The sequence below is a fragment of the Cataglyphis hispanica genome, chromosome 24 (genome assembly GCF_021464435.1).
Source record: "Cataglyphis hispanica isolate Lineage 1 chromosome 24, ULB_Chis1_1.0, whole genome shotgun sequence".
NCBI lineage: Eukaryota > Metazoa > Arthropoda > Insecta > Hymenoptera > Formicidae > Cataglyphis > Cataglyphis hispanica.
In genome coordinates, this window is record NC_065977.1 from 1,843,565 (window position 1) to 1,870,908 (window position 27,344).

Consider the following 27,344-nt stretch of genomic DNA (forward strand, 5'->3'; position numbering starts at 1 on the left):
TTGGACTTTTCTTCGCGGCAGCCTCGTTAAGTTCAACGTTCTCAAGTATCGTCGGCGAATCACGCGAATTTAACACAAATTCGATTATTTGTTACAAGTAATGTGCATGTATACATAACTTTCTCGTGTGCAGGACGGACTTTGCTTTTCTCCAATTCTTTTCCTACCAATTTTGAATCAATTATAACTGTGTTATAATTCTTTTTAAGCATCTTCTTATAATAGGTTCTTGATTAAAAAATGAATCTTATAATATGGTATTACGTACTCAGAAAAATACAATAAAGTAGAATTATATTTTCTCCTTTTTTGACTACATATATATTTCTTAGATTAAATAAAATAATAATAGATTATCGGTAAAGTAATGCTTTTCGTTTTCCCTCGACTCTTATGGGAAATATCTCTATGGGAATGAGGAGAAAAAAAAATTTAATAACGCTTGTGTTTATTTAATAAATTGATCCATCCCCTGTCATTAAGAGGCCGCGAAGCTCGTAAACGCGTGACGTGGCGATCAACTAGATGCGATAAAAAAAAAAAAAAAAATCGAAAACAGGTATTCTCCATTAACGGAGAAACACAACCTCCAGCGATTTCGCGAAAAATCAAGAAGAATGTGTACGCGCGCGTGTGACGTATATCGAAACAGCTTGAGGGTTAAGCGAAACAACATAACCGGGGACTTTCCAGAAACAATATTATCTTTGCGGTCCTTGTCGAGCTTAGTGACTTCGATCCCGGGTTTAAGAACCGAGAGCGCGCACCGACGACGAGCCTCGTCCTCCGATGTTTTCATCCGTAATATTTGGACTACTTCGGGACTCTCCGGATTGTCCCTTAGTTCTTAGGAGGCCGATAAAAATACGGATCCTACACTCCCGTATATGCAACGGTTACACGCTTCAACGTCTGCTCTCTATCCTTTGAGGCTATTGTTGTGAGCTGAAAGATGTTGCTTTAATGGAACTGTTTTGCTCCAGTTATGTGCCATGTTTCCTATATAAAGCATTTAAAAAATTTTTATTAAATATATTTAATAATATAATTTTAATATATTTAATAATATATTTAATAATATATTTAATAATATAAATAAAGTTATTATATACGCGAAATAAAATAAGATAGATTAATTATACTTTAATTTAATTGATAATAAATAACATTGATTACAATTTCCGAATGTAGGAAATAGAAGCTCGATTTGAACACCTTTTTTTTTCTATTGTTTAAAATGGTGATCTATATAATAATTAACGTGATCGTAAGCAGAAACAGTTGAAGTTACCTATTAACCTATCGGAGCCGCAATGATCGAATGGAAGTTTGGCCGGTTTGGCCGGTTACCGCACGGGTTTCGATTAGGAGGCGATTAAACCTAATCGCGAAACTCGAAACGCGGCTCGCGGGTGCTCGTTGCGATTTAAAGCTCCTTTAATGACGAAAGAGGAGAAATTACGCGCTCTCTACACATCCCGCTGATGTGGGTTAACGAGCGCGAGAGGCGCGAGGTATCGCGCTTCGGATCTGAAAAGTACGAAAGAGCAATTGGAGGGTAAAAGTTATGGGCTCTCCGGGGTAGGATCTCTTTCCCGGGCGTGGATTTCCAGGATCAACGATGCGCCGTCCGTCGTACTCCTGGACTTACACAGATCCGGCCGAAGCTTTCCGGAGACGAAGATCGCGTAGTAAAAAAAGTCTTTCAACTGCTGTCTCTCTTTAGCAAGATCGTGTCGTCTCGATAACACAATGGGTTGTCGCCCAATCGCGGTAACAATTCGCGACAAAAATTTCAAGGATTTGTTCTTGGGAGTGTCCAAAAACGCGCGAATCGCGGAAAACAGCTGTTTAATATTAACATTGTTAAGAAAGCATAGTAAATAATTAAAACAGCTCCATGAAGAATTTCAATAAATATCAAAACGATAAAAAGAAAAATAAAAGAGCTGTTCTGGCAATTTTTCAGATTGTTCTCTAGACTTCTATCAAATGGAGATCTTTTTTATTTTTTTATAGTTTACAATAATTTTCCGGTAATGATGATTTGATGGTTCAGTTATAAGAAATTTCGCGAATATAAATCTTTTGCTTCAAAATCCTATTTTAAAATGTTCTCTATCTCTCTGAGACGACTTTATATTTTAATTTCGTCCAACAACGATCTCGAGTAATCGGTTCTCTGTAATTTTGCTAATTACTCACGGATTATCCCGTTCTCTCTCTCTCTCTCTCTCGCTCGCAAGAAAGCACCGACTGCGCGTCATCCCACCGGTCGATCGATCAATAGGCAAAACGCGTGTCGAAACCGGACGATCCTCTATCGCGTGGCGGTAGTAGATTCGCGATAACTCTGAACATGCAATTACCGTCGAAGTGGATTTGCCGACTAGTCCTACTCCCCTCCTTCCAACTCCCGTCCACTACCTCTATCCGCCGCTCTATCCATGCTCGAGAGGTGGAATGTACCGAGCACTTCACTCGTCTCGGGCTCTTTGGCTCCTAGATTCGAATTCAAATTTGCGAGGGCCTCCCTTATCCCCACTTTGACCGTTGGCGTTTCTCCCCTACGGTTTCCTCTCGCAATACCAATGATGCCAATCGCATTCGCCAGTGGCCTCCTCCCCCCCGGCCGGAAATAATTGTCGATCTTTCGCGCGCATCCCGTTGGCCGGCAGCGCGAGGACGAGAGGGGCGTAGCATCTGAACAGCGCAGATTTTCGATGAGTGACACACGTTCAATTAAAGAGGTCGATGTTAATTAAAATATATATTGACACGAGCAGCGAACTCTGACGTCGCCGGAGAGCGATCAATTAAATTTTATCAATGACGCGTATTTGCGATTATAACGCGACTCTCAATTATGGCGCGATGAAATGAAGATCGAGTGGAAGGGGGAACGATTTCAAACATACGTAGTGCATGTAATAATAATAATTTTCGCTCCGTGTCTCTTGACATCGTTATTTAATTATTTACATTTCGTTATTTTTTCTCTTTAAAATCTGGATCAGAGTTAAAAAAAAAAAAAAGAAAAATTATATGCGACTAAAAATATCGTTTTGGGGACATGTTGAGGAAGAAAGTTTTGGGCGATATGGATTTTTAATCGAGTGATACTTGTGTGAGATTCGGGAGCTTTACGGCTGACGAGTTCGGGACCATTCCTACTTATCCGAGAGACCTGACCTAACTCTAACCTTTAGTACTCTTTCCATAAAGCCGGGGAACGGCCTTCCGTACGGCGTTGTAACGAACAGAGAGAGAGAGAGAGAGAACTTCGAACTGCGATGGGTCTCAAAGTACGTCGTTTCCGCTCCCTTTCGCCAGCACGGCTCTGCCGCGTTGATGACCGAAGCGAGTAGAGATATGCACTTTGTGCTTACCCGACTACGTCTCCTCTTAGCCGCCGCATTTGCCTTTAAAACTGTCGAGAATTTACAACCCCCTTTGCCCGCACCTCATGCGCCACTCTGGTGCATGTTTATTGCGAAACTCCCCCTTTTCCCTCCCTAGTCGAGACTGTTAATACCCGTTAGGGCGGTGAAAACATTTACGGAATGGAAAGTGAGATACGTTAATGAAGGATCCGAAAGGTACTCGTTAAACCGGAACTTCACCAGTGGAAAATTTAAATGCTGGAGTGCAGTAGAGGAAGAGAGAGAGAGAGAGAGAGAGAGAGAGAGAGAGAGAAGGAGGTAAGAGAGAGAAAGCAAAATGGCAAAGGGCACAAGATTAGACGGATTATTTCTGCCGCGGCGCAATTATAATTTCATCGGTTTTTCAGAAAATTTAAATTTTACTTGAACATTTCTATTACACAATTTTATCTGTTCTCCCTCTCTCTCTCTTTCTACGAATATAGACAGGCGAGAAATCGATTTTTAATATCCTTAACTTAAACCATCGTGAATTCGTCTGTAGCGTTTATTCGTGTCGAGGAATCGCTAGATAGGTGGAATTACTTTTGAATCACAAAAGTAATGATGTTGTCGCGACCGGTCCGGACATTTATGCGAGGCTCGCATAAATTTACTCGGAAACACGATGGGCGATGCTTCAGCGAGGGCAAAACACGCTGCTCCTATCTATTCCTGATTATTTGCGTTTTCCGGTGTCCCTCGAAGCGCGCAAGGAGCCGTCGTAGAGTAAGGATGGCACGATGCGCAAGCATTTTCCCCGCAACGATCGCCCTAATTTTCCTTCCCGTTACTCCCGCCGATGCAATTTGACCGTTCAGAGGCGCAAAACGGTTACCGTAGAGAAATCGTACTTGTTGAGCCGCTTAATGGGTCCGGGAAAGTTGCCCCGGCAATTTTTCACTTGGCTAAGTCCCCGAAACTCTATTCGATTTCCAGATTGCTCGACTTGTTCAAAGTTTGTCGCTGCTAAGAACCCAAGGACCAACATACCACTCCTCTCCCTCCCCCTCCCCCTTTTCTTCTCTCGCGCCCTGTTCTCTTTCGCCCGCGTATGAATATACGTATGCTAAGATGCGACACCGTTCCTTGACGAAAACTTTCGTCGTAGCTCGTTCCCCGATGATTCTTACAAACTTGTTCGGGAGAGAGACTCGCGTATGAACTCTGACCGAGGAGAGCGAGGAGGGTCGGACGAGTACGACAATCTCACGAAATTGCCTTCTTTTCGCTTTCAAACTGTTTCGGTGAATTATTCGCGAGATTCTTGAAATTTATTTGATATAACGGTCGAGGAAGAGTATGGCATTAATTCGAGTTTGATGGCTTGTAAAAGAATTGATTTAACGTATATTAAACAGCGCATACAAAGTATACGCATAAGCACACATAAGGTGGCAGATGCAATTATAACACGAAACACAAGATAAACCAGATTCGAGACGATCGAGAGAGCCAGGTGATGTGTACCTATTTCAATTACAGTGTTTGATGCAAACTGCCGGCTAATATCGCGAGTGTATCAAAGCTAAATCGAATTATGCGGGCTGAAGACACCAATTTGATACTCTATCGATGGTACGTCAAGTGTGTCTGGAAATGAGCTGACGCACACGTAGTATCATATACGATGTCGCATCATGCGCGCCACTTCGATAGCCGTAAGGATCACATCATCGGACATGGAATTTGCGCGCATTTAAGTTTCAAATGCTATTGCGTTAATTGAGGAGGGAAAACTCGCGTCCCGCAGAGGGACGAAATATTTATTCGGGCGGGCGGACCAACAAACTGAAAACGGATTCGCTAAAGCCCCGGCCTTCGTGTGTGTGTGTCGTGTAACGAACGCGTAATTGCGTGCGCCGACCCTCGTAATTAAGCTTACCGGAGTACCTCTTGATTATCACGGGGATTAATCTGACGAGTCTGGCCGTTTCATTCTGCGGGGCCAAGTCAAACGCGGTTATATTAATAAACTAATATCACTCCTTGCAATCCGAATGCGGCTAATCTATTGTATTATATTGCATCGCGGACATACACGTGTAATAGTCTCCGCTAATTGATTGCCTATTGGATTTGTAGAAAACGACATCGATGTATTGTATAATCGATCGCTTTATTACGATTGAAATTGAATTGTTATTAAATATAAAGAATAACTGAATATTATTGTAAGCACATTTTCGAGTTATTTTTACAATCTGGTGTATAAAAACACAGGTAAAAGGAACAGGAATAATAGTGTTTCTCTGAGAAAACGTAGCCTGCAAAATTAATTGCGTTTATTGATTACAGTGTAATTGAAGCACCGTGTAATAACATATCGTATAATTTTATATCTCAGCTGCATCAACGATTTCAAAAGGGTTAGTCTCATTAAAATTATGAGTACAACTGATAAGATAATTAAATTTTCCGCATAATCCACTGCGCGCACATGGCAGTATCTAACAGCGAAAGGACGATGTACATTGCTTCAGTCGGGATAGTCTCTATCACTTCAACCATCTTCTTATTATAATAATAATATACAATCACTTGATTACATACGAGATAATAATTTTATTTTTAGTAACGTCAAATAGTTGATTTAATTCATCGCGTTGGAGCAACGGAAAGTTACGTAATAAAACTCCATCGCAGTAAATTGAAATCATTAGCGATTAAGATATAAATATGTCTGTTTATATTATTATCTAAATATTTTCATTTAATAGCAATAAAGCTTTAAGACCCAACACGTTTTTCAATAATCAATGGAGTCGCACGGTACAGAATCGAAATCGGTCATAAATCACCGAAGAAACGATCGATTTCTTACCGCGTCTCTCGATCACGTCGGCAATATTCTCGTTTATCGCGCGAATTAGTTGGATGAAACTGACCCCGTCTCGCTCTCTCGATGCTTCGCGTCGAACGCAGTCACGTAGATCGCGCGCTTCCGTATATCAGGGGGCGCAAGAAGTGGGGGAGGGAGGGGGTGGATGCCGGGGCGCTGGCTGATAGCGCCGGCTAGCAGGGAGCATGTTGAAAGCATTAGGAAGTTTCTTGCGGCCCTCGTCGGTAGAAATTAGAGGCAATCATTCTCGGCTTAACCGATGCACCGATGGGTTCGAACCGGGGTTTTGCGCCGCGTCCCTCCCTCCATCCCTCGAAGAATACCCGAAGCCCGTCCTTCTAATAATAACGGCAACCCCTCGCGAGACCCCTCGGTCGGTTGCGAGAGTACCGCCGATTGTGTTTTGCGAATGTTGCACGCCGCGATATTGTTTTGTCGAATGTAAGACATTATCAATTTCTCCCACAGCCGTCGATATATACTCGAGCTATTCTATCTTATATACGAATATTTTTATAGTGTATTATTGATATATTATTATTAGGATTTATTATTTAATTTACTAATGCTGTATATTAATATTAATAGTATTATTATTTAGAAATTTTTTGAGATACTTTTAAAAATACAAAATTTTTTTTTTTAACAGAAAGGCAATTGCTGACATGATGATATATATACATGCAAGATATAAATAAATGTGGGAAGATTTTTTATCCAAGTATTTTGCATATTAATGCACGTTAAAAGCGAAAAGATTTAATTGTCGACGCGCGATTTTGATGATTTATTTATTCTTTTCATGCACGGTTTTTCTCGAAATTTATATAATATACGGTATCTTTGGAATTGCTTTATTCGGATATCTCTTCTCTTGGCTAAGTTCGTCCACTTAACGAGCTCGATTTCTCTTTAATTAAATACAATTCTATTTGCGAAGATCTGCGCAGGAATCTTTCTCTTCTTCGTATTAATTACGTTTGCTTTAAATCGTCCAAATATAGTCTTATTTCAACACAGAGATAACTTTATTTCGTTTTATTCATTATAAAGATGTTTAAATTATTTGTTCAGCACAAATTGTAGTAACAATTCATTTTATAATTCAAGCTAGACATGTGTACGCACATTTTTTCAGGAATAAATGTTAATGAGTAACATTATATTTTCAGCACGTTTAATAATAAAATATCGATTTCTTATATTACATCCAGTATATCAAGTTTAATCATTAACACAATCTTAAGAGTTAATTAATGATGATAAGAATAAGAACTTGCAAGTGAAATAAAATTTCCTGAATATTGAGATCTGTACTGCGATAAAAAAAGTTATCTTAATATTTGAAAATTAATGACTTTTAATTAAAATAAAGTTTGCAGTAGCACGACTTTCTTTTTATCGATATAAAAATTATCCTTCCTTTTCTCGATACATCCAAGATGTGATGCATCTTGAACTGGATTTTTCTCCTTCGAGTGAGACGCGCGCTTTCGGGGGGAAAGTTCGGCCGCGCGAGGAGCGTTGAATAATCAACGTTACAACTTTCAAAGTGCCTGTCCGAGTATCTCGACGACGACGACAACAAATGTCACGAACACAAGCGTGTCGTAATGTCGCGGTGACGCCGAAGTGACGCGAGAACGGACGACGAGCCGGAAATAAATGCCCGGCTGCGCTAAGGTAGATTACCGAGGTAGACCATCGGAGTAGAAGAGGAGGACACACTCCACTCCGCTTGCCCCGCGGTTTTGTTACCGCGCCCGGAAACGTGGAAAGCGTGAAAGATCGCCCGTTATCCCGCGCGAAAGTACTTTCCATTTAATCACGCGGCGGGGAGAGGAGGGAGGGGAGGGGGGAGCCGCGCGCGCGGTCTGGCTCTCGCCGGCGTTAATTGAATTAGAGAATGGAATTAAGTTAACAATTTCGTCCGAATAGCCCGACTTCTACGACCCGGGCAATTATCTGTAACCGACTCGTGTACGTAGGTAGGTAGATAGCTCGGTAGAGATAGAGGGCTAACCCTAGGTAGGAGCGCGTCGTATTCTCGCACGGGTTGTACGAGCCGGCGTTGCCGTTATTCGCGTCCATATATCTTGCTCGACTTAGAGAAGAAGCTCCCCGTCCCCCCTTCCCTTCCAGTATTAAATAATCCGATAGCGTATACTTTTAACGTGGTGCCAAGAACACCATCATGCGGCGCGATATATCGAAGAAGAGAAGAGGCGAAGGGAGAAGGAAAACAACGCACGTCCGCATCGTAGAGTAACGAGCACTTACGCTGATGAAATTACATTTGGAAGTCCACTGAAACTTGCGAGAGAGAGAGAGAGAGAGAGAGAGAGAGAGAGCGCATCGCGATCGTACGCGATCTAAATTCTTGTAGAAATGCATATATAAGTTTGTATACCGCGAATTCTGCGCGTTTTTTTTTTTTCCACCTCCGCTTGTACATCTCCACCCGACGATGATTTTATTTACCTTTAATTACATCTCGTCCGTTCGCGAAATATCTCTCGCCCAGAAGTTAACTAACATGTTTGTCGAGAATCTGATATATTCCACGCTTCTTCGCGTCGAACGTTCGTTTGAAATCTCGAAAGATACGGTTTGTGGCAAAAAAATTATCGTGAGTCAATTATCATTCCGTCGTGAATAAACAATCGCTGACAAACCTGTGCGTATACGATCGATTACCATCGGTTCGGGATTATTTTTCATATGGTTTTGTCGTAAATTCTTGCTTGAAAACGAATCTCTCGTCACATACATTACGAAATTATACTCGCATCACGTGGAAAGATACAGAATAGTGCACGACCGCAAACATTATTACATTTACTCCGATAGTTTTGCTGTAACGGAAACTTGAAAAAGGAAAAAACTCATGTATAATATATTTTATTAAATCCAGGCGAAATTCATTGAAATCATATATCTAAGTTGAAAAATAAGGATATTTTATCTTGCATTATTTGTTTATTTATTTCATTCCTATTTGTTTATTTCATATGTTATTCCTTATTTGTTTATTTCATTCTTCTATATTTAAGGAAACATGTAAAGAGGAAATCTAAAGAGGAAATATCTAACGAAAAAATCTCTTTTAAATTTTAACAATAATAATCCCCAAATAATACGGCGTTCAATTATTTTATCTGCATAGATGATTCAAGCAGCTTAAGATGATATATTAACAAACGGATTACGTCGAATTTTTCTACACGATGTTACGATAAAACGGGACATTGACCGATTAAGAATTATAAAAAAGTCTCAAGTAGCCGGAATCGATCTCGAGCCTCGTAAAATCAACTTGCAAGAAAACAAACACGGTGCTTGTGTGTTAAATGCCTAGAATAATTTACCGGAATATACATGCCTAGCCTCCCTTTCAAATTGATTCAATACGCATGAAAATTGAACGAGCATGAATGCGATGCGATGCGGACGTCACGGCGCGGTTTCACGAATATCAAACGCGCGGATAAAATGCATATGTCGAGGCTTGATATTCGGCGCAACAACACGGGCCGTTTATACGATCGTTGTACGTTACGTCTGTACCGAATACGAATCGTGACGTTATCTCTGACGATGGAATTAATTATCGGAAAGCGCCGGAGAGAAAGAGAGAGAGAGAGAGAGAGAAATGGTCAATTATTCGTGGTTTTAATTAGCATCGCGTTTCTACAACTAATATCCGAATATTGTCTCGTTGTCAGATGCTGTCCCATTCATCGTATCATTTATCCCGGCAATATTCCGCATTACATCGGGCTCGTTGTCATCGATATGGTTGTTGCAAAATTAAAGTTATAGCATCACCCTTGGATTAATCGGTGGCGGAAACTGCCGCGTTGTTTTCGGCAGGAAATGCGTCTTTTGCCTTTTCGGGCAAAAACGAGATATATATTCTATCAAAACGGTAGGCAACATTGGGCAGCAAGTTGCGCTGACGCGAATCGACTGTTATCGCGTGGCCGTAATAGCGGAACAAAACTTTTTAACGGTTCGGCCGTTCTCACTGAATCCGCGCGCGATCACTGAATCCGTGCGCGGAATTCATATTTGACGTTGTTTTGCCGGGAAAAAGCGGAAATATCAGTGGGTTCCCTCCATGCGAGAGAGAGAGAGAGGACATTTAGTGATTCGATTAGTATTCCACTCTACGACATTGGATAAAAATATTGAGCTTTTCTCTTTCTCTCTCTCTCTCTTTCTATCTATCTAATAAATCGAGCGTTCTCTCGGAAAGAGCGCTGAAAATGATCAACGTTTGTTGTTTCGATTGTTCATTGTTAGCTTGGCGCCACGATTTTTTTTCGAATAAACGCAAAAGGCTACATAATTACGCGGAACGAGATGCAATTACAGTAAAAAGAAAATAATAATAAAAATAGAAATAGAAATTAAGTGAAATGAAGCCTATAACGTGCGCGGGTATCGTCATATTTGAAACGAACGGAGAGTTATTGCACTACTGGCTATTTTGTCGCGTGCCCTCTTTCTCTCTCTCTCTCTCTCTCTCTCTCGTTCTCTGTGCAGCTGCGTATAGGGAATAAAATTGCACCGGCATCTTTGAATGCGAGCCGAGAGACGATCGTGTTTCTCCGGGGAAAACAAAATAATAAAGGCGTAAGCCGCTGAGAACAAACAGGGACTAAGCTCGTAGAATGGCCGATAAGCCACGCTCTGTGCGCCACTTGTATCGGGGAGCGAGCACGTGGGTTCATTTTTGTCGGAATTTATTCCCGCTCTTAATCGTTCGTACTCCACTGCAATTTTCCCGGACCAAATCTTTCCAGAGAATTCTTCGGAACTAGCGAAGAAAGTAGTGTGCGATCGATCTGTCTCAATGTATATTGCGGCAACAAAAATAATCGTTCAACTAGAGGAAAAAGATTTCTCTTATGCGAATTAAAACGCTTATTTGAAGCGTTTAAAGCGAATTAAAAGTTAGTAAATAATTTAATTTAATTTTCAAAAGCGATAACTATAGAAGAATTTGTTTTTACACGTTAATTTGAATTACGTTAATTGTATTGTTTACTTTAACAATATGCATAATAGAGAATATGTATAATATTTTTCTCAATGTGTCTCTCATCAATTGCTTTAACAACTTGAGCGGCATTAAAATTCATTGTAACCGAATCTCGGATGTTTGCTGCGCGCAATCTGCGCCAGAACAGTCACAATAGGTGACATTATCAAGCACAGGATTTGTAGGTGGTTGTGCCACCGGTCCGGGAGTTTGGCCGCCTATCTACCTCGCTTCAGGTCGGATATTTGCTAGTTAAGTGACGGTATTGACGCGTGCGACAAGCAAATACCAATATGCCCCGCCGTCGGACATCGTACATACATATCTATCAACTAGACGACGATCAAACAATTACATTCATTCGGAAGCCAGATTGTCAGATAAATTCGGTGACTGCGTTTCGCCGCGTTTTTGATACCGTGCTTCGCACGATATATTCTATTCTACTTTATTCTGGTTACGCGATAGAGAGAGAGAGAGAGAGAGAGGGAGAAGCAAATACATACACAGCCGGCGCTTTGCAAAAGTTTTTTTTTTTTTTACATCCGTGCACAACACGAAGAGCAACAATGCGTGTTGTTTCTGGATCTTTTAAAAAGAAGAAGAAAAAGAAATACGTTTTAAAGTTTTTCTTTCGATCGAAGATAATCGCCGGATCGCGTCGTTTCGCGGGGTGATGGGGAGGGGAGGGAGAGGGGAAACTTGGAGGGATTGTTAATAAGCGAGCGATAAAGCGCTTCTCGAAAATCGCTCGTATTACTATAGTCCCGCGCGTAAAAACTTTTCGAACGACGGCGACTACGGACTTTATGAATCTCGTAAGAAAGTTCGTTAAGCCACTTTCGGAACACATAATCCAACGAAAATATATATCCGAAGATATTAATAAATAACGACGAACAGTTACTTCCCTCTAGTCTCGAGATCTTAAAAAATTACATTAAAATTTTATGTTTATTATTAAAATTACGTTGATTAAATTCACAATTTGTTCATTAATTTTTATTATTTTAAATTACATATTATATTGAAAATTATTGTTTTTTTATGAAAAGTTATAATAAAGATTAAAAAAATTATTCGGGTAGTTTAATTACGACATTAATTTTTGTGGAATTTAAAATATAATTTTTTTTTATTTTAAATAATTATTAATATAATTACTTACTCATTTTTTTATATATTTCACGTTTTTAACAACTTTTTCACAGGTTTATTATATAATTTATTAGTATAATAGTAGAATAAGTTTAATTAATGTTTAATTTTAATTACAGTAGAATTATTTGTTGTCATAATTGATTTATTAGAATTATTTTTTTAATTTTTGCGACACGAAATAAATGAAATTTATTTATTTATAAAAATTATTAATTTTTATTGATGTGAACCGCGTTTTTTTACGGAATCTGCGACGTTTATTTCGCTTATCCGCTCATCCTTTCGCTCCTTGAAGTATAATCGACCACGAGATCATGGCGCTATTTTTAAAGTTGTCGTAAACTCGATCCGCTATTCGCCACGGATTCCGTATTCTCTTTTCTTACGCGAATTACTTTGGCCGGAGTTTACAAACATTATTTAAAGTTTTCGAGAGAGAACGAAGAGAGAGAGAGAGAGAGAGAGAAAAGTCTACCTTGTGCCTTTAATCTTTTTTCGTCTCACCCCTTTCTCACCGCACACTTTCTTTCTTTGCTATCCTAACGATTTCTCTCTCTCTCTCTCTCTTGAGATGGAGCAGGTCCTTTGACCGCTATAATTCCTTATCCAGAATTAATTGAATCTCCGGCTGTCCACTCGCTGTAACGCTCGCATTTATCTTGCTATCCGTGCCAAGAAACGTGTGCCGGCGACGTGAATATTCACCGATGCGAGTTTATCGGATTTTCTTATTCTAATTTATCACGAGAAAGGGGAGCCACACGGGTACGTGTATGCAACATTAATTACGATCAATTCTCAGATGCTATTCGTATGTGCGACGTCAGCGACGAATTGTCGCTACGAGAACAATCGCGAGCCATTTCAATTCACTTCTGCCGAGTCCACGCCTTTTTCTCTCCATGATAAACTGGCAAACTTCTTGGCCGGGCTCTTCTTCAACGCTCGCCGCCAATTCTGTCCCCTCCCCCCATCCCTCGACTGCGATAATAAAGGAAACGGCCGGAACGACGAGGAAACGTCTTCGACGGCTTTCATTAACACCCGCCGATTAGATTTGCAACGAAAGTACGTTAATTAAAGGTATACGCCAGAAAGATGGTCTCGCGACCAAGCAGTTAAAATCTGTTAAATGACGGGGCCTCTTCTTTACGCCGCACTCGCGAACTATCGGGACTTTTAATCAGCCCGATAGATTTTTATCGCCCGTCCTTCTTTCCGCGAACATTATTTATGCATCGAATCGGATCTCTTCGGGTCGTTACTCTAGGTTTTTACCGAATCGACGACAATCGTCATCATTCGCCATACTATCGCAAATAGAATCTGCGGCAATTAGAAGTCAGCGCGCGAACCCCATACGGATCGCATCCCGAGAAGTAATCTCTCTCTCGGCTCGCTTCCAACAAGACTCAGAGTTCAATAATTCGGAATCGCTCACTCTCTATCCCGTCCAAGTTATAATCATCTATCGGCGACCGTGAATCCGCCACCGAAGCTCCCGACAAAGGTTTCGCACGAATTGTACGAGGGGCAAGGGAAGGGGTGGGGAGGGGAGGGGAGAAGGAAGAGGTGGGGGCTGGGGGAGGAAACGCGCTGAGGGTGAGAGGTGCGCTTTGATCCTCGGTCAAAGGCCAACGTCTCCGAAGGGAGCGCAATGTTACGTGGGTCCCTTGGCCCATTGTGGCTCCCATTGTTGCGCAAACTGCATTACAACCGGAAGTGGCCGCGACCTCTCTTCCGTGGCTCGTAACTCAGTGTCTCGCGGCCTGGCACCGGCGTAACACACAATGCAACAGCAACAGCAGCACCACCACCCAGCCAACACCGACGTCAGACGTCGCCCGCCACGACGACGCTATAGCGTTCGTCGCCTTACGACAGGAGGAAAGGCGGATAGAAGGGGAAGGGGAGGGGAAGAGGCACGTTATACGTCGCATCAATGTTACGCCGTTCGAAACGTGTACCGGTAGCGCGTGTAGAGGTAGTCGGTGAGAGGAAATTAATCGCGCCGACAATCCTCGTCACTACGGTGGAACGCTCTTAAACGAGACACAATGCGCGAATAACGAAGCGACATTTTTCGTATCGCTTTGAATGACTTCGAATGAAATAAACTGCACGATTATTGTACAATATAATCCCGCCGCGATTTTTCAAGCCTGTCATTTTTGTCTCGCGAATCATTCGTTTTATTTCTTCTTTTCTTTTCTTCAAATGCGATAACGTATTCTAGATGCTGAATTCTTTACATTTCACTTCAGCTCGATTCTTCATTTTTTAAAAATATGTCCTTGCTCGATATAAAAAAGTGGATATGTATGTTTCAATAAAATATGCTAAAATGTGTACCGATATCCATTTGAATTTGGACTGTACTAAATATACGGGATGTGAGTAGAATATATCACGTATAGCTGAGTCAAAAACTTTACCCGATTTTCACGTCGTGATGCATAAATCATTATATTATATCGATAAAAAACTAAATAGCAATGTAACGTACAACGTAAAATATTTTTCAAAGTTACTGCTGGATTTTACATCGCTAACCCGTTCCGGATTTTAAAAAAATATGGTTTATATATTTTTCTGAGAGAGAGGGAGTGAGGCCGTGGATAGTGAAATAAATAAGAAACTAACTCGAGATTAAGTTTAAATTGTTCTCCGCATCAAAATTTAAATTCTTCTCTTCTGCAGCAAAGTTGTCAGCTCATCAGAATCGGTATAAATCCTGTTTAGATTCTGCTTAAAGATGCATTGTCTGAATATTGAATTATTAAAAAGGATATAGCCGATAATAATTAAATTAATAAATCTCCAATAAACTGACACATTCTTCTGCATATATCCTCTTTATTATAAAATGTTTGTTTCACCGAAAAAATTATCTCTTTTTTTTTGCAGAACTAAAAAAAATTATATTCTGCAAAAAGCTAAACATTTTGCTTATTTAAGAGTTGAAATTATATTTCTTTCATCGGAAAGAGAAAAGTTTCGAGATATTTCAGATTTTCAACTATTTCCAAATCATTTCGTGTATTTGAAATCTGTTTCATGTGTGTGTATATATGTGTATGTGTGTGTGTGTGTGTATATGACATTTTTGGAGCTCTAAAACTTTTCATCTATCGTACATATCCGACACCCTCAGCGGCGCAGTTATCGCCAATGAAAGGAGACTGAGGGGGACCAGTCCTCAGACAACAATAGGGATCTCGTGGGGTAAGGATCTATTAATAATTCCAGAGCGACGTCGTTACGCTGTAAACGCGCTACTGCAACTCGAAAGGGGAAGAGAGAGAGAAAGAGAGTCTAAAAGGGCGGTGAGGGCGGAAGTGGGGTAGCTAAGCGATTCGTTCTACTCTCCGAAGGCCGACCTCTCAATTAGCCTGCTTTCCTGCAAACTACGACTCCCTTGCGATGTAGCGCCGGCAGGCCGTTCCGGATCTGGCAGCATGTTTTCCAGGATATCCTGATTCGTTGGATTCTGGAACTGGTAAATCTGCACGAAAGGCCTGGCGTGTCCATATAATTCGTCGGGTCTGTCGTGATCGCGGTACAAAATAAATCAAGGATTTCTGACGAATTCGATTACTAATGCGTTCGTGTGCAACTTTCAACACTATCGAATGCGTGTGTTTTCTATAGCATTATATTTTAAAATTTGATTTATATATAGGATTTATAAAATTTACTTACTTATATAATTATGATTTATTAATTTTATTTTTTTTAGTTATAATTTATTTATAATTTTAATTAATATTATAATTTATTTGTAGAATTGATTAGTTTCTATTCAGTGTGTTCTTTATTTATTATACTAAATTATTTATTATACTAAATTATACTAAAATCAAAATAGAAGAAATTTTCGCGAGATGTTTCGACTTTTTAATAATTTTCAAATCTTTAATATAAATTCCTTAAATCATCTCTTTTGTATAATACAATTGCATATGGCACATAAAAAAATATAAGAAATACGAAGGCTTTTTCATTCTCTTGACTTTGTAAATAGAGTTATAAAGATGGAACAAAACAGAGAAAAAAGAAACTGCGTAGCAAACACAAAAACAAATAGCGAGAATCACATGAGGGATAACGCGCTCAAAATTCGATCTGTGCCCCATGCGATTCTACACGCTCGGTCACCATTGCCCTGGGGCCGGCGGCGCTCGTGTAGATGGCCCATGAGATCATCTCGGTCCAAGTGAAACGTGTTACCGTACCTCATCGCAACTAACCATCGAGTCCGGCTAAGCCCAATATCATCCACCTGGATCTAGTCCGCGCTCACGTAGATTCCCGCTGGTGATGGTGGTGGTGGGCTCCCTATTATTTTTCATTCCGCGCGAAATCGAAGGCCTCTTCCGAAGCGGATCCCAGACGGTCGGCTTAATCCACTCTTTCGTCGAGTTTTACGACGGTTAGGCTGCATGGGAGGTGAGGTGGGTCTCGCCGAACCCCGATCTCGCTCGTAACTAAATGTCCTAATTAATTTTACGCGATTCGACTTTAATAACGGGAGATTTAACCTTGCGATTATGGGGGCCAGCTTTTCCGCGACCATCCCGGGACTGAAATTTACCTTCCCTACCTAAAGACTCAACCCCATCGAAACTATACCAAGTTTAATCCCCTGCGGTATGGAAGCGACAGGAACTTTCACGAGGCGGCTTCGCGCGCCGAGTTCAGGCCAAGACAAAGCGCACGGCCCGGTTCAATGAATTTCCCTTCCCTCTCCGGCGCGTTTTGCCAACCGTGGAAGTTATCTGCCAACAGGTCGGTCGGTCGGTCGGTCGTGCAGCTGACAAGAAAAATCGACCACACTTGCTCGATGCGGCGCAACACGGGGGATTAAAATTATGCCCGAGAGGGATGTAAAACGTTTTGCCGTACGTATTTGTACAAGAAATTGTGCAAGAAAGGATTGGATGAGGATATAATGAAACATGTTACAAGTTAAATTATTTTTTACACGTTTTTTTTACAATATTTATAGTTTCATGTAATAGAGATCATTTTTTAACACATTTTATAATTTTCCTTACAATTTTATTTTTTTAATTGTAATATTAGTAGGAAGATGATTTATGGAATTTGTACACTGGAAGTAAATGTAAAATAATGTCATATGATTTACAGCGGACAGAGATATCGCCGGTGCATTTCTATACATCGTCACTCGGGTATGCTGTCTTTTCGGTTATCAATTTTGCAACGACTCGCGTCTATATCGAATTGAAAGTATATTTTCCAAAGGAATGTACTAAAGCGTGTATATCGCGCGCACAATATGTTTCTCATACATGTCAATTCGAAGGGAGATTCCGTATGAGAAAACTGTCGTCGCCGATCGTTTTCCACGTAGTGCTTCGCCATAGCTTTAGACGCAGGCTGCGTGGAACGCATTCTGCGGCTCACCGAATCTCCGCTCTCAAAAAAATTCCATCCTTTTAAAGCGATTCTCTCTTTCTCTCTCTTTCGGGAAACGCTCCCGGAGAAATAAAAGCAGGGACGATTTGGCGCGAAACGCAAACTTGAGCGGGTCGCGGGCGAATCTTCGTCGCGAAAATTTCAAAGGTATAAAAGTGTTGACGAGGCGTCGCGCCGACCCTCGTAAAGACGTTGAATTTTATTAAACGTCGCGGGGGCGAAACATGTAAATACGCAATAAAGCGTGAGTTTTTGCCTTCTCCTGTCGCCACCACTTTCGCTTTGCAACCCCGGACCAACCCTACGATCCACCCGTACACGTCGTCGCTCGGTAGGAAATCCCAGGCGCGTCATGCCCGATTTCACCGATTTTACCGTGAATTCGGAGACAAAGAGACGAGAGAAACACGAGAGCCGAGGATTTTATAGACTACCCGGCTAGCTTCTCGCGCCAGCGTCGTTTCTTGGTGACGGCGATTTCTACGAAATTGCTCATGCATCGCGTGTCTAGATGCCGACGCGTTCATCCTTCGTCCTTGTATAATGCATAGAAATTGTGCCGTTTGGCTAGTTTAGATGGAAAATTTTCGGAAAAATTCTGCGCTTTTCAATGCATGCGATTTTCTCAGATGACCATAATTTACAGATCGCCGTCTTATAAAGAGCCCCGAGAAGGAATCTCGGTCGGCGATTTCTTCAACGTCTATATGAGCATGGAGTTTTTACCGCTGAAATCTCGAACGCGAGTCTCAGCCATTAAAACTTTGGAGAAGGAACGTACCTCGCGAACAATAGATTCCTCCATGCCACGCCCGCCACCGCTCCCGATTCTCCGGCCGGCAAAAACTCGCGCGGGAAACCTGCATTTCCTCCATTTTCCACCTCGACGAGGCGCGACCGTTGGGGAAAATTAAGGAACTGATTAACGCGGCCGCTAATTTGTCCCTTCTAGCTTGGCACTGCCCTTTAACTTAATGCGAGACGGAATAGACGTGCGGTGGAGGAGGAGGAGGAGGAGGGACAATGAGCGTAGAAGACAATGGTGAGGCTGATACGCTTAGCAGAGGCAAACGGGTGTGCCAAGTTGAAGGGACCTCCGCATAGGAGTGTTTCACCGAGGATACCGAGCTCCCTCACCGAGGGTGCACAGGACACTTAACTACCCCTAAATAACGGACCCACCCTTTTGGCCGCTATTCCCGAATCCGTCCCATCGTACCAATCCGCGCACGTAATGCAGCGAAATTGCTCTCATTGCGTGCTAATTTGTGGCGGATACATTTGCGAGGCTTGAGACGTGCGACGAGTTTTAATCAAGCGATGAGTGCGTTCATCGCGATAAAATTATTTCAAACCCATGCATAATGGTTGAATCAAACGAGGTTTTACGCGAAAAGCATATTATTCAGAAACACACACGAAATTCGGAACACCTGTATATTTCGATATTTATTATTTTCCAAGGTTTGTCTCTTGGCGTATACACACACGTGCCTTAATTCGCACGCGATATATACAGGGAGATCGTCCATTAACGTATATCCGCTCGTGCGATTAGGGTATAATGGCGACGTCGATACAGGCGACATGATCAATCTATGTCGCTCCCGGAGATTTATGAAAATACTTGCTTTCACTGTCATGTCGTGGCTCAGCCGAAGACGCCGAAGATATAAGTTGAGAAAAGTTCACGCGAAAATCCCCCGAGGGCGAGGATGGGAGGAGGGAAGGGGAAGGAACACAACAGACTTCGACGTCCACCTACGGGGCGAGACTCGCTTCCTTTTTTTTTTTTTCGCGCGCAAAGTTTCGTTCAATTTTCTCTGCACCATATGCTGCGCGATATTAACGGATGGGAAAAATAGAAGGAAACGAGGGGCGACATTCTCAAAATGTTCCGGGACGAGTCGCATTAAGATCATGACTTTGATCTCTCGCGCTCCTCGTTAGCAATTAATGCCTCCCACGGCGAAGTTTTTGTCGGAAGTTTTCATTATTCACGCGGTTCTCCGGCAAATGTAATGGCCTGGCATTATTAATAGAATTATGTAACTCTTCTCGACGCTGCCTCTCTCTCTCTCTTTCTCTCTTTCTCTCTCTCTCCTCCCCTCCTCCCCACCCTTCTCATCGTAATAATTACTCTCGCGAAGCTGGCGAGCGCGCGCTGTTAATTATTAACGAAGACATCATTCTGAAATGCACGAGTGACAACGTCACGGCGATGTAACCGAACATCTGTCATCGTGCGACTACGGCGATATAATTGAGCGTGTTAAAAACACGCGTCACACGTCTGTTATGTTTCAAACATGACATATTTCCCGGTTCTTCCTTCCCCGCGGGTATTGGCCAAACTTTTCCGAGTTTTCCTCCGTACAAGTTGGAACTTCATCCGCGACATTCAATTAAACCTCGCGTTCCAGTGCCACATTTTTGCGTGCCACCGCAGAGCGGATGGGCACGCTTCGAAACTTTTTTATATACTTTATTTTAACGCCAAAAAGAGGGAGAAAGAGAGAGAGAGAGAGAGAGAATAAAGGACTTGTATAGAGTTTCGAAACTCACGGTATTATTCTCGCTACGTTTCCTTTAGCGATCCTGTGCGCAGTGTCAATGTAGCAATCGCATTAACGAAAAACAATTGGCGCAAACTGAAATTTTCTTTGACGCGCAAATCGATCGAGAAACTTGTCCGATCAACATTACGAAGAGCCATTTCGGTGCGACGATTCGAAACTGCCAACCATTCCCCGACTTTGTCGCCGTGTCTGATTTTTAGCTAGAGATAAAAATTCACTCGTGTTTCACTCGTGATCATTCGAAACGATTTCGGGATCGGGGATAGTGTCTCGCGTAGCGTTAGTGCTCGCTAAACGCGTAGCCGAATAGCGATTTGATCGATAATGAATTCATTAAATGCGTTTCGAATGCGACACGACCCATCGTCCGCCATTAGCGCGCCTCTGGACATTTCGACCAGCGCCTCGGGTCTTTGAGGGTTAATTGCGGACGTGTTGCGGAATTCCATTAATCGAAACGCTTTCAAGGCTCCGCTTGCTATTTAAACGCTAATACACGCGCGTATACGCGTCGATCATTGCTCCGATCGATGCTCCATAAATAGTTGCTTTCGCGTTCGTCGACTTAGAAATTGCGCAGAAATGTGTAATTGGATATCGAATAAATGCACATTAGCACTGGAATATAAGATAAAACAGTGTGATATTTAATTAAAATTATTTTTTCTCAAATATTTTGTCTGAAATTAATATTTTTTCTAATCAATATGTCAGTAATATACAAGATGTTTTATTTTTCTTTTAGAAAAATGTTTTAGTGAATTTTACATATGGCTCAATATATAAAGATATTCTGGAAAATAAAGAAAGAAGATGGCAACAAATTTTTGTAACAAGAATATGTTTTTATAATAAGAATTTATATCATAACGTTTGTAATTGTTTTTTTTTTTTTTAATAATAATTCTTTATATATTTTATAACTTATAGTAATAAAAACTGTGAAAGTATTTTTGCATATTTCAAGATGGATTTTACGAAAGCTTTGCTTCTCAAGCAAACATAATTTTAGCTAATTTCCACTGAAAATTCGCCTTTCCTAAAATCTCGTACACGCTACGAAATATTTGAATTTATGAACGATTAAACAAGGTATAAAAAAGAAAATACTGAATCGAGCGTGTGTTACATGAAAAGTACACAATACACAAAATTGTAACGAATTCGCATAAGAGAACTTGTAGCATTTTCCGCGCGCAACGACGACTTGCGGCTTTCCCGCGCTGTTGCTGTTGCTGCTATCATGGTAGCAACCCGGCTCCGACAACCCAGCTCAGGGGGGTGGAAGTAAACGGCTTGTTGCGCGTCGACGAAACCCGTTTTATGCCCTGGAAAAAGCAGGAATTCAAATGAGTACCGTTATACATCGGGGCGTTTATATGATAAAGAGCCGCCCTTAAACAATATTTATGCCCATCGTTGGAGCCGGAGGCATGCAATAAATACTAAGCCTATGCTAATCTTTATACTTGTCCCTTGCTCGCGCGCTGATAAGGTCTTTTAAAATTCCACCTTAAACATCCAGGAGACGCGTAGGTTAAGAATAATGTATCGATTATTGGCAAGAGGTGAAGCTAAAAAGAGGGTTCATAGTTCGATTTATTGAAATATATTAAGAGATTTATTATATCGTGAGATATATATATATATATATTTTTTTTAAGATAATTTTTTGTACTTTATTTTATTTATGAAAAACAAAAAATTAATCTATTATCGTTTATTATACAATATACATGATCCTTTATTTAGAAATGATTTTTTTTTTATATTTAAAGGAGAATTTTGTACCAGCAGGGATTAATTTTAGATAACTGTCACTTTATCATTTCACACTATCTCGTATCAAAGTTAATACGTTTTTAATTTGTTCCTACCTATAGATATGGTATTCCGTGACTTGATGTCGTTTATCTAACATTAGAAACAAGATACCTCGAGCCGATATCGCGAGTCAGACAGTTTGACAAGATATTTTGCTTGACATTTTTTTTATATGGTATCGTATTAATATAAGAGGTGTAGAGCTTTTTCGATATTTAATAAATACAGATAAAAATAAAAAATAAAAATCATTCTTTATTAAGGCTCTGTTCCAAAATATAGCAAATGTTCCTTCTTGAGCGTTTCTGATTGATTCCAGGCGAGTAATTTTTTTTTGAAGAGGAAATTTTTTACTATTTTGAAACCTAGCCTGAGAACAGAGATACGAAGGTAAGAATTGCCCGACGTACTTTATTGTAAGGGAACATATAGTACAAGATAGATTTTTTTCGTTGTCGTCGCCTTCGTTTCGGCAAGAAAGAAAAAGAAAGACCTTCATCCCAATAGAATTTCAAGAGCAGAAGTCGGCGGCGATTTCCGTTCTCGCGCGCGACAAATCGGAAGCGGCGAGGCGAGACGCGGTCGCTTTCTTTCTCGCGTCGATCGGTCAGCGGCACACAAAAAGAGTCGAGGAGATTCCCGGGTTACCGGGAATCCGGCGCACCCCGGCGGAACCCTTATCCCTCCTGATTTTCTTTTTCCCGCTCGTCACAGGGGGCGGAGAACGAGGGTAGCCGACCGAATCGAATGGAAACTCGTTTCTTGGGAATAGCCTACCGGAAATTTACGGAAGGAATTGGTCCTCCCGTGTGCGATCTGACCAACGAGCTCTATCCAACTTGTGCTGGAATCGGTCTAGCCTGGATTGCGGCCGGGGCGAGCGACGCTCTACGACGGGCGGGGATGTCCGCGGAGAAACGGAATTTCATAAGCCGAATCTCTTAATCCCATCGCCCATTCGATTTCGCGTATCATCCTATTGGACCGCGATCGGCAAACCGCCGATATTTCGGATATTTCTGCGTCGGACGCGAGTATCGCTTTCCGATTTACTTATTTTTTTTTTTAGCATCGTTCCTTGTAAACGCTCGCTCGGGAAAATTGTTCGTAAAATTCATTTCCCGTAGCGTATCGGAGATTAAAGAATCTCTCTGTTATAGAAGCTTCGTAAAGTAAGGGAAAAATAGTACGCAAATGAGAAATGCTGAAAGATCAATCGTAATACGCAGTCTACGGGCTTGCAATCGATGATACGATGAAATGATCGTTAAACGAATGTCAAATGTTCTGTGTTTTCAGTTCCACTGGTGAACATCAGCGTCGTGGAAGGAAGGCCCGCCGAATTACCGTGCGACATCACTCCTCCCGGCGAAGACACGCTGCACATGGTTTTCTGGTTCAAAGACGAAGCCGGAGTACCGCTGTACACGTGAGTTTGCAATTTTCTTCTTGTCGGTGAAATTAGCATTTACGAAATTGCGTTCACTATCAAACTGCGACGACGGTTAAACGATGAAAAACGTGACGGATGTTTGTAGAAATAATTCTTAGGTACGGCCTTAATCTCAACAAATATCCTACTCCCTTTATATATATTCTTAAGAAATATTATGATCGGATTGAATAAACTAAAGAGTAAAAGGGGAGATGAAAAATAAAGTGATATGTGTTTCGCAATCTTTGAGATATTATTAGAAAACTCAGTGCAATTTCTTGTCAATACCCTGTCTATTATATTGGCTTGTTCATTTCAAAGATCAAAGTCTCCATACATTGCGCGATTCGTCGCGAATAATAAGCGACAATGGAGGAGCAGGACTCGGCGTTTTGATTTATCGTCGATTTACCGATACGTCGCGCACGACACGTTTTCCGTGTCGCGAAAAAATTTCAGGCACTCCAAGAATCTACGATTTTCACGACTAATATGTCGTAAAACCGACCCGCGCGCGCGGCTCTCTCTTTTCCATTACGATGGCAAAACGGATGCGAATCCGACTCGCCTCCCGTTATTAAACGTACATCACTCGTGCTCGCTCGCCGCGACGCCTCCGACCGAAATTCCTCTCCGCATTCCATAGCCCCCGATGTGTTCTCCCTTACGTATAAACGGTGCTCGAATTATTACACGGGGCATCTCATCCCTCGATCTCTTTTTCTACCGTTTGCCCTCGGAGACGGAACGAGAGCGGAAAGAGAATTATTTGCGCGCTTGTTACAAGCATAGCTTCCAGTAGTTTCCAGATTTTATAGCCAGAGGTCTGTGCTTATATAATACTTAGACGGCGATCAGAAGGAATTTTAACGATGTGGAAAATTCGCTCGATTAATATAAGCGCGCTATTGATATCGTCGCATTTTGTCGGAGTGAGGTGGGGAAGAATGGGGGAGAGAACGCATTTCGAAACGTGGAAATTGCATCGCGGTCTGTGCTACCATTAACCCGTATGTGCCTCCCCGATATTTTTCGCGATCCTCGCGAATTGAAGACAAACAGTGCGTTCCGAACGAAACGCAAATAGAGATCGGGAACGCTTAACCCGTTCGCGGCTACATATACGCGAATACATACACGTATTATGTATCGCTGCTCTCTCTCCTACCGATCGTGCACGCGAACCCTCTATTTTTTTCGCATCTTTTAAACCGATCGCGAAAGAAAGAGGATTTATTCGCGAATCTTTATAGACGCGTACTTTTTCTCTGATTTATAATCAAATGCGTAATCAATCGCTCCACAATGAAGGGATCCATTAAGAGAGTCGAACAGAAAAAAACTTAGGGAGAATATATATTCTTTCTCTCTCTCTTTCTTTATTTTTTAATAAACGTATTCTTTTTAATTTAGTAAATCAGTAAAAGGAATATAGTAAAAATATCAGTAATTAAAGTAGTGACATTATTTATCAAAGCTCAACAAATATTTCAATGATCTTCATCAGAAACATTTTGTTCCTCCGATTCATATTTCATGATAATAGCAGATTTTTGGTATAACCAGCATTCAAATTCCAAATTATACAATTACACTTTTTTATTCTTAAAATGTGATAAATCTAGAAAAAAATAAACAGGACTTTTGGGATTGAACTCAAATATTTCTTTAATAGATTATACAAGACGCATATATTTTTTAAGGATATATTCTATTCCATTTAAAAGAATATATAATGTTACATAAGACTTTGTTTTCTCTCTCTTTCTCTCATTCTCTTCTCTTTGTCTAGGTTCCAATTGAAATATTGAAATATCTCGCGAAGAATAATGCTCGATTTTTTCTTTGGAACACAAGTCTTCTAATGCTAATCTCAAATTATTTGCGAGCGTCGCTCTTTTCAGACATTCGCGGACATCCTCCCTTCATTGTTATCGATTTTAAAATTTTCAGAGAATTTTCAGAGAAATTTGCACATTAAACGCACGTATGCGCGCGCTTAACGAGAATCAGAACGCTTGCACAATCAACTTCCGTGGCGTGTAATTATGGCGTGTCAATAAATTTCAATCGACGAGCATAAGGGGCGTTTTGGTGATCGGAACTGCTCGATGTTTCCGAGATTCAGAGTTTGGCAGCTTTATCGGCGTATAATTGATAACGGTGATGACGCCCCTCCACTGTTCATTCATCGTTGTCGTATCGGATATATTTCGCGTCGAGAATATCATATCTTACTTTATCATATATACATGCCGTTTTTTTGTTTTTTTTTTTAAAGCGTGTGTATCGCGAGTAAAAATCGGTCAGACGTTGCTTATAAACATGTCACACACTATATTAAGATGATTATAGTCGACATCTTTCTAAATCTGTTCGTCTTAATAAAATATTGACGGCTTAATAAAATATAAACTCTTCCAAGATTATTTCATTCTCGAGACACAATACGATGCAAAATAAATATAGATACATATTCTCGAAACGGATATGGGATGAATTTAATTTGTTGCGATCCGTTATACTTAGAATGTATTTTTAAAGTCTTCCTCTCACGCTCGAGCGTCAGAATAATCGTGCCAAGAGCGAGAGGAAACAATTATCGAAGTAGTATGTGTGATATCCCTTTTAAAGAGTTATGCGACATTCGCGGAGGAGAGCGGAATGCCTACATTAAGAGGAGAGGCGGAACGATATTTAATTTCCCAAGTCGCCACCTTACACCAAAGATACAAGAGTGCTGCTCGGCGAGCAATTTCGTCCTTGGAGTCGTCGGTGTTACGGTGTTCAAAGTACCGAATTAAGGTTCCTGATGAAACATAATTGGAGGTATATCGTCGGCATTGGTATCTCCCACGTGCACCTACCCGCATACACGAGGCCGCTTTCCGAGGGCAACTATCCAACGTAACGATTATTACGAAAGAAAAAGGAGGGAAGAAGGAGAATTCGCGCGTCGTCCAACCCCATATTCCTTCGATCCGGAACGACTCGCAATTGCATCCTCCCCCCGCCCCTCTCCTTCCCCTATCTCCCTTCCCGCCATTTAATGACGACGGCGTTTGTCGGCGGCAAATGAGAGTGAATGTCGCTAATATAGAAACTTTTTCCGCCGCGGGACCCTTTCGTATGGCTCGGACGTTTTTCACGGCGCGCAATCGAGATGAAAAAAAAAAAAGAAGAAGAATTTTGGATCCCTCGATTTGACGAGGGGGTTAGGCGCGACCCTTCTCTCCTCCCCCCTGCGATACCATTAATTTTTTTTCGCCGATTATTAATAAGCTCCGCGCCCCTTTACTAGGGGAGAATCACGCAATCGGCACGAGTTAGAAAAACAATTGGCGTTTCGCGAATCAAAGATACGAAAGATCGTATTGTGATTATGACGTAATTACGGATCTCGAAGAGAAGATTTGGGATTTCTTTCTTTTCGGAGATGAAAGATCCTTTAATTACGATACAGGAGGAACAGAAAAGAATTTATTCCGCTTGATTTTATCATCCGATACGCGGGCGTATTAGGCGGCCTGGCTGTGCGGCGTTAAAAATTTTGCGCCTTTTTTTCCGAGGAAGCAAATAATTTTCGCTGACG

At 41.2% G+C, this 27,344-nt stretch overlaps 2 protein-coding genes across 6 annotated transcripts in view; one reads left to right on the forward strand and one right to left on the reverse strand.

Moving 5' to 3' along the window:
- Positions 1-2,354, reverse strand: part of LOC126858062 (glucose dehydrogenase [FAD, quinone]-like) — a 36,146-nt gene extending 33,792 nt beyond the window's left edge. The window contains exon 1 of the mRNA XM_050608073.1: positions 2,206-2,354. Coding sequence (XP_050464030.1) covers positions 2,206-2,267 — 62 coding nt within the window. The 5' untranslated portion in view covers positions 2,268-2,354. The remainder of the gene's footprint in view (positions 1-2,205) is intronic.
- LOC126858056 (nephrin-like) overlaps positions 1-27,344 on the forward strand; it is a 344,534-nt gene that overhangs the window by 134,859 nt on the left and 182,331 nt on the right. For all 5 annotated transcript variants that reach the window (XM_050608060.1, XM_050608062.1, XM_050608061.1 and 2 more), the window contains one exon: positions 23,617-23,746. In XM_050608060.1, the coding sequence (XP_050464017.1) occupies positions 23,703-23,746 (44 nt within the window). In that variant the 5' untranslated portion in view covers positions 23,617-23,702. The remainder of the gene's footprint in view (positions 1-23,616; positions 23,747-27,344) is intronic.